A 7,507-nucleotide genomic window follows, 5' to 3' on the forward strand; every position below is an offset into this window, starting at 1 on the left:
ATAGTTAAATCTAACTAAAACAATGATTAATGCTAACTGTTTGACGCAACTAAAACTTACATTTTACAAATCCACACACATTTTAATCTTTATATCAAAAGCTGCTCAATATCTCTGAATTGGAAAGGGAATTATTGCATTAACATGTAAACTATATATTAATATTAGAGCTTACTGAGGTGTAGCTACTTTTAGTTAAATCAATTATAATAGCCCTGAAATATAATGTTATAACACTGACAGAACAAACTGTAGATAAAACTAAGGGGAAATACAAAATTATAAAAAAAAAAATTATGTAAATAATAATCATTCCACCACATCTAAACAATCTTTTCTTTCTTTTTACTTAGTTATTTCTTTATGTTTTATCCTGCTCCTGCTGGAAGTTAAACTCTGCAGCTGCTGTGTGGCGTCTTCTGCATAAAGTTTATAAAAATGTCACTTTATAAAAATGTCAAATGTCATAAAAATGTTTATAAAAATGTCACTTTATAAAAATGTCAAATGTCATAAAAATATTTATTTAAAAAAATGACAATAGACGATCTTTGTGTTATTTCCGCCGGATCGTTTTCAGCGACGCACAATCTTTACCGTGTAAATCAGAGGAAACATTTGTGAACCGGACTCCTTCGGCTGAAATATTGTTTTAAACACTGATTCTCTCGGTGAGAAAGTTTACCGCCGCTGTTATTAGCTGTTGAGCCGAGACACCGAGTCTCTGTCCGGGTCAGAAAACACAACCAAACCAGGAGGGTTTAACTTTTACTTTCATGTTTGTAGTTCTGTTAGCATGGAGGCTAGCGGGGAAGCAGCTAGCATGGCCTCAGAGGAAGGAGAACATCTGACGGTGAGCGGTGAGGAGCAGGAGCTGGAGCAGGAGCAGGAGCAGGAGCTGGAGCTGGAGCTGGAGCTTTCAAACATGACAGTGGAGGGTAACTTCTCTCTTCTTCTTGTTAGTTAAAGTAAATAATCTGATATGTTAGCTGCGTTAGCCCTTTTAGCTTCCGTACAGATTCCCTGGATTTAACCAGGAAGTCCTAAATGAATATGTGGTGCTTCAGGTTACAGGATGTTATGGTGCTTTAAATGTCAGCAGGGCTGGAAAATAACCAAACACATTTAATATTGTTAGTTACTGTATTCAAGTTAGATTTTAAGATATTAAAGTAATAGACTGTTACAGAGTATGCTAAAGGAAGCCTCATTTAATTATAATAATAATAATAAAATGCTACTTATGTGCGCATGCAACAACAATGTTGATAGAAATAATGGTAATACAGTATAAATATTCTGCATTAACATCTTTGTCCTCACTTGGTAAATTGGTAAATAGTCAGTATAGAGCCTTTCTAGTCATTTCGACTACTCAAAGTGCTTTTACATCACATCCTCATTCACCCATCATTCATTCAGGGATGAAATGGGGTTCAGTGTCTCGCCCAGAAGAGTCAAGCCAAGAATATTGAAGTCGTCGTAATGTTTTCTTAATAAGACTTGTTTGCTCCCAGACCTGCTGCAGAAGGCGCAGGCTGTGCAGACCGACAGGATGACAGCAGAGCTGGGCGTCAACACGGAGCCGGACTGGGAGAGTCGGGTGGCGGCCATGTTGGAGTTCAGCTCCCAGCTGACGGAGCAGTACGACGGTCTGATGAGGAAGCAGGACGAGGAGGAGGCGGCACACGAGAAACACAAACAACAACTGCAGAAGAAGAAGGAGGACGCCACCCGGCAGCACCAGGTCAGACACACACACACACACACACACACACACACACACACACACTCTGTGGGGTCCACAGCAGGGCACTGTAACACTGTAACACCTACCACCGGACTGTGACTCTGTTTGCAGGCTCTTCTGGACAAACTGGAGTCCCTGCGAGTAAAACTGCAGCTGAACAACTCCAAGGCCACCAGGAAGAACTTCTTAGCCAAGAAACAGGAAATGACCTCAGAGAAAACCAGAGCCGAGGAGGAGAGGAACAGGTAAAGACCGAGAGCACAGTGGAAAATACATAAGTGAATGAATGAAGAGACGAAGGAACAGTGAACAGCAGGGATGCGTGACTATAAAATCAAAAGATATTAAACTGATTATTTAGATATATTTTTAAAATACATCAAGGAACAAGTAAGTGCACTTAATGTGCCTGCAGCTCCTTCACAATAAAAGCCTTCTACAAGTTCCAGTAATTATTATGCACCTTGAATTCAAAACATAATTCTAAATCTAAAGACAAAAACACACGTTTAAACAGCAGTTAAATATTTAAACATCCTCAAATAAAGTTTCACTTCAGTATTATTGCTGTAGTTTCATAAAACTACGAGAACTCGGCTTCACAGATTTTCTCTTCTTTCCTATATTCCTCTGTTTTTGTTTTTTAAATATCCCCCCCGTGGACATTGTCCCTATTTTTGTACTTCATCTTGTTTAAATTGTACATACTTTTTTATGTGTACATCTCTGTCCATTAGTTTATAATTTATTGTTTTATTGAAGTTCTATTTCTTCTGTTCTTTGACTTACTTGCTGCTGTAACACTCCGTTTCCCCGCCGTGGGACTAATGAAGGAATATCTTATCTTGTCATACTTACCCAGGCTGGCCAAGGAGCTGGAGGAGAGCGACAGGAAGCTAACGGCTCTGACGGAGGAGCAGAAGGAGGAGCAGCAGAGGTGGCAGGAGGAGCTGCAGGAGCTGAGGCAGCAGATGGAGGCGGCGAGGAAGCAGGCGCAGGAGGCCGAGCTGCAGGCCTTACAGGACGAGATCGCCGCGGTGGAAAAGCAGAGAGACGTCGCCATGGCTCGCATCGAGGCCTGGCTGAGAGAGGTACAAGCATCACTGTAGACAAATCAAAGTCATGTGATATAACACCAATATTAGACATGAATAACGGCCCAGAAGGACCACACATGGAGCAGGAAGCCCTGCTGCGGCTCTGACGTTGGTCTCGTGGTTCCCTGTTCCAGGTGGGACAGTACCTGAACGCTCTCAGGGTGGAGTTCCCGCAGCAGTACCCTCACGAGAGGCACCAGTGGGAGAAGAAGGAAGGTCTGGTCCGGAAGAGCCAGGCCGAGCTCCAGAGCCGCTTCCAGGAGGTTCTGCAGCAGCTCCAACAGGGGCGAGAGTTAGAGTCCCTCCCCAGGATCAACGTGCCGTCTCTGCCGCAGATCCCCATAGTAAGAAGCTTGTTTAAGGAACCTTTTCAGAAGGACTATCAGTGTTCACTTGACTCGAGCTGGTCTCTAACGCTCTGCTCTCCCACAGGCTGACCTGAGGTTCAGTCAGGTGATGCAGCCCCTGCTCCGCCCTCGCTTCATGCCGCCTCCTCCTCCAAACATGGCTCACCGGCCCTTCCCCCCTCAGAGACACCCACACTTCTACCAGCAGTACCCGCCCCCCCACCATCCCCATTACCGTCAGCGCTTCCACCCCCCACCGCAGCACCAGCCTCCGTTCCAGCCCCACATCAGAGCTCCAGTGCGGGTGACTCCCCCTCCCAGTCTCTCCCCATCCCCTCCAGTTCAGCCTGGCCACCCTGTGGGTCCTTCCCCACCTCCCCCCGCTGCTGCTGCTGCTGCTGCTGCCGCCGCCACCACCACCACCACCACCACCACCACCACCACCACCACCTCCGCCTCCGCTGGTAAACTAGACAAGGTCCTGGAGAAGCTGGGGGCTCGGTTCCCTCAGTGCAACAGGGCCCAGCTGACGGTGCTGCTCCAGCAGGTGAAGAGCTCCCGCGGCACGCTGGCTGGCATGTCCATGGAGGAGGTCATCGAGCAGGTCGGCTTCAAGCTGACGCAGAACGAGAGGTCGGCCCCGGGGCCCATCAGCCGGCCCGTGCCCCCGGGTCCCATCCAGAGGCCGACACCCCCCCCGCAGAGAGCGGCGGCGGCGGCGGGCGGGGGTCAGGCTGTCGCGGCCCGTAAACTCTGCCTGATGTGCCAGAACCACGTGGATCTAGAGAGCCGCCACCCGCTGAACTGCTCCCACATCATCCACAAAGACTGCATCAGGGTGTGGGTGCAGTCCAGCAAGAACAACCCCTGCCCCTTCTGCCCGGGGAAGTGACGGAGGCCTCTGATCGGTGCCATTCCAAAATATTATTGTTATTATATATTCTAATTACCTGAATGTCTGTTGGTTTTCAATGAATACAAAACAGAAAGTAGTGTTTTATTGTGTTACAGCATTAAATACAATAAACTCATTCTAACACACTAATGTGCTAATTAGTTAATTAGCATTAGTTCTATTACAAGCAGCCAAACTAGAACCAGAGTGCCGAAATAAAACTGCCATAAAGTGGGACAGTTGTGTATCAAAGAACGAATAAAGCCCAAACGTTTGATGCAAACTTTCACTACATGTTGAGCCGAAGAGAGTTCACACGACCGTAGTTAGCACGTTAGCGCAGTGTGCTAATGCTTCGACATAGACTTCCTCTTTCTGTTTGAGCGTGAGATGAGATCGAACAGCTGTTCTGACATTTGTGTTGTGCGGCTCAAATAAAACAGGATGCAGCTGCTTACACTTAATGCTAAGCTACGCTAACCACGTCCTCACTGCTGCTCTGTGCTCGACACACAAACAGGAGGCTGAAAGAAAGGAGATGAGCACATGTCCCTAAATGTTTCTGTTGTTGTGAAGATTTTATGACAAATCTCTGCCTACATTTATCACGTTAAACATCAAAATCAGGAGGTTTTTTTTACCAAAATATGATCAATTATACGTATAAAACCAAAAATTACAAATAAAGGTGGATGTTTAAGAGCAGACTGTTGAAATAAAGACGTGTTTGTCTCTTTAATGAGCTAAATTGAGGCCCAGCTGCACATTCACAGTATACACTGCACTATAAATACACACACACACACACACACCCATAAACACTTGAAGAAACAGTCTATTGCCTTTTAAAGGTTCCCCTCCAAGACAAACACACACACACACACACACACACACACACACACACACACACACTCTCTCTCCCTGTGGACATCCCAGTCAGCCTTAATGGGAGCGCTGGGCGGTCGATGGGCAAGGTTAAAGGAGCCGTCGCTTCCCAATAAATATCAGAGCACACACACAGTGCAGAGTGCTGGAAATGTGTCTATCTGCTCTCCTCTGTGTGTGTGTGTGTGTGTGTGTGTGTGTGTGTGTGTGTGTGTGAAGTGCTTCCTGTTTACTGTCTGAGCGCCCATCTCTCCTCTAACAAACTCTCCCTCTCCCTCAGTTTAAAGGTTAGTCTCTCGGCCGGCTCGGACCGATTTTACAGGCAGCAGTGCCAATAAAAGCTGCTCGTCTCCTGGTAAAGCTGCTGTAATGAATGAAGGACGCCTCAGAAAATAAAGACGAAACGCTGCGGAGGGCGGAGGAGGTGGAGGAGAAGAATCAGAGGAGGCTCTTCTCTCTCAGGACGGCTGAAGAGAACATACATGACTGTAATAGAAAAGCAAAATTGGTCAAATTATTAAGAGAAGCGCTTCCCAAAAGTGTCCCGTCTTGGTATTTTGGTGCAGAACAATAAATACTGTAAGAGAGGAGGAACAATTCAGTATTATAAGAGAATTAAATATAAAATAGCAACAATTACACCAAATATGTAAAAGGTTTTTTAAATGAAAGTGAGAAAGAATATGTGTAATATAACATATGGATCATTTTAGGAAACACAAGACATTTTCCTTCTTGGCTCTTTAAATGGCCAATTAAGAGTTTACATGCTTTCATTCCTTCAACCGACCTCTTGGAAAGTTTGGAGTTGTGGTGGTAAAACTGAGTGTGTGTGTGTGTGTGTGGGGGGGGGCAGCATCTCTACTCTATTAATCTGAATCAGAATCAGAGTTACTTTAATAATCCTCAGGGGGAAATTGCTTTTAGTTCCAAAAGAATAAGAATAAACTTCAAACACAAAGTAAAATATAAATATATAAAAGTATGAATAAAAACATACACATTCCTTTTTCAGACTTTACCGGACAGTTTGACAACAATCGGTGCTTTTTGTGTTTTTCTATGATCTTATTTATCATGTTCAAACAGTGTAAGGACATTTTCACACTCCATCTTAATATCATGACTCCTTTTAGACTTCAGTGCTGGTTAGTGGTGCAGACTACAAGAGTCTGAGGAGAGAAAAGAAGCTCTCTGCTGAAAACCTCTTCTAAGAACTTCTAAGAAACTTTCCAACATGTTGAACTGTTCCTTTACAGCGTGGAGAACGTGTGGCTTTACCAAAACTCTCACGACATCAGTAGAAAAGTGGAAAGAACATGAACGAACTGAACCACCACTAAACTCCTGCTGGACCTCCATTAAAAGCTCTTTGAGAGTGTTGGACCTCCAGAGGTTCCTGTTAAAGATGGCCTGTATGGCTTTAAAACTACTTTTATCTCCTCACTGCGCTGCTTTCTCTCTTTGTTTCCTTCTTTTTTTTACTTATAGATCCGGCGGGCAGCGTCTCGGGGGCTCGGGGTGTTAGTGATGGTCTGCTGTGTCTCCAGTGGATCCTGTGACAGCTCTAATGTCGGTGTGATTTACAGACCGCCGAACAAACAAGCATCATTACCGCAGCCTGTAAACGTGGGCAGGACGACCGCTCCCAAAGTGGGGCCTGGGGACCCTCGGGGGCCCCTAAGAGGCTCCCTGGGGGGCCCCTCTGCAAAATGAGAGAGTTTTATTTGACTATTATTTCATTCAGGAGGACATAACGGACTGAGAGAGGAGGAGCGAGCAGAGGTTTGAGTCTGTGCTGTCGTCTGCTCTCACAACTGTCCCAACTTTTAGGACGTGCTGTGATTTAGGCCGTCTGATTAAAGGAAAAGTCCACCGTAAAAACACCTCACGTTGTTAAAAAGGTGCATGAAGATTCATCCTCATCAAGTCCTTTATTCTATAATAGACTTTCTCAGCGCGGCAGCATCTTTTCTACCTATTTCCAATAGAAATCAAGTTTTATTTTTCTTGATTCCAGGATTAAGAACTTGGTTTTTAGAAAATTATGTTTTCAGGTTAATTTCTGGGTGTAAATGACTCGATAAGACTTGAGGAGATTTTCCAGGAAACGCTGTGACACTGGAGCAGTTTGTCTCACAAAACACAAAAGGTTTTGCCAAACCTCAAACGTCAACAGGAAGCAGCAGCTTTTAGCATCGAGACCGTCAGGGAAAGACTTTTGTGACCTGTTTTTTTGTTTTACTGACTCGAGCAGTTAGATATTTGTCAGATTGAGTCTGACACCTCTTAATTTAATCAATTAAAAGTATTAGAATAATTAGATGATGATTCCTTCAGCAGCCAAAGTAACTGATAACATTAAACTGTGTGGAAGAACAACAAAACACCATATTTACACCTTGTTGTGTTAATATGGCAGAAACTCTATTAAACACTGACTCTTCTTCATTACTGTCATATCTGAGCTTTAAAACCTGTCAGACCTGAACTGAATGCTGTCAGAATACCATCATCATCATCATCATCATCA

At 44.5% G+C, this 7,507-nt stretch overlaps 1 protein-coding gene across 2 annotated transcripts; it reads left to right on the forward strand.

Annotated features, from left to right (window-relative positions):
- Positions 1-513: 513 nt before the first annotated feature.
- Positions 514-4,809, forward strand: rnf214 (ring finger protein 214). Of its 2 annotated transcripts, XM_070834573.1 has the most exons (7): positions 514-671; positions 787-938; positions 1,518-1,747; positions 1,862-1,995; positions 2,613-2,841; positions 2,982-3,191; positions 3,280-4,809. In XM_070834573.1, the coding sequence occupies exons 2-7, from the start codon at positions 797-799 to the stop codon at positions 4,084-4,086; spliced, it is 1,752 nt and encodes a 583-aa protein (XP_070690674.1). In that variant the 5' UTR covers positions 514-671; positions 787-796; the 3' UTR covers positions 4,087-4,809. The 2 variants fall into 2 exon arrangements, with proteins under 2 accessions (XP_070690674.1, XP_070690673.1); XM_070834572.1 differs by lacking the exon at positions 514-671 and having other exon boundaries at positions 679-938.
- The last annotated feature ends 2,698 nt before the right edge of the window (positions 4,810-7,507 follow it).

Source organism: Pempheris klunzingeri, chromosome 7, assembly GCF_042242105.1.
Source record: "Pempheris klunzingeri isolate RE-2024b chromosome 7, fPemKlu1.hap1, whole genome shotgun sequence".
NCBI lineage: Eukaryota > Metazoa > Chordata > Actinopteri > Acropomatiformes > Pempheridae > Pempheris > Pempheris klunzingeri.

Bases quoted from the DNA above. Each gene is read 5' to 3' on its own strand.
- rnf214 (XM_070834573.1), top strand. From the start codon at position 797: ATGGAGGCTAGCGGGGAAGCAGCTAGCATGGCCTCAGAGGAAGGAGAA. The intron at 939-1,517 runs GTAACTTCTCTC...GTTTGCTCCCAG, and splicing joins TTCAAACATGACAGTGGAGG to ACCTGCTGCAGAAGGCGCAG. The intron at 1,748-1,861 runs GTCAGACACACA...CTCTGTTTGCAG, and splicing joins ACGCCACCCGGCAGCACCAG to GCTCTTCTGGACAAACTGGA.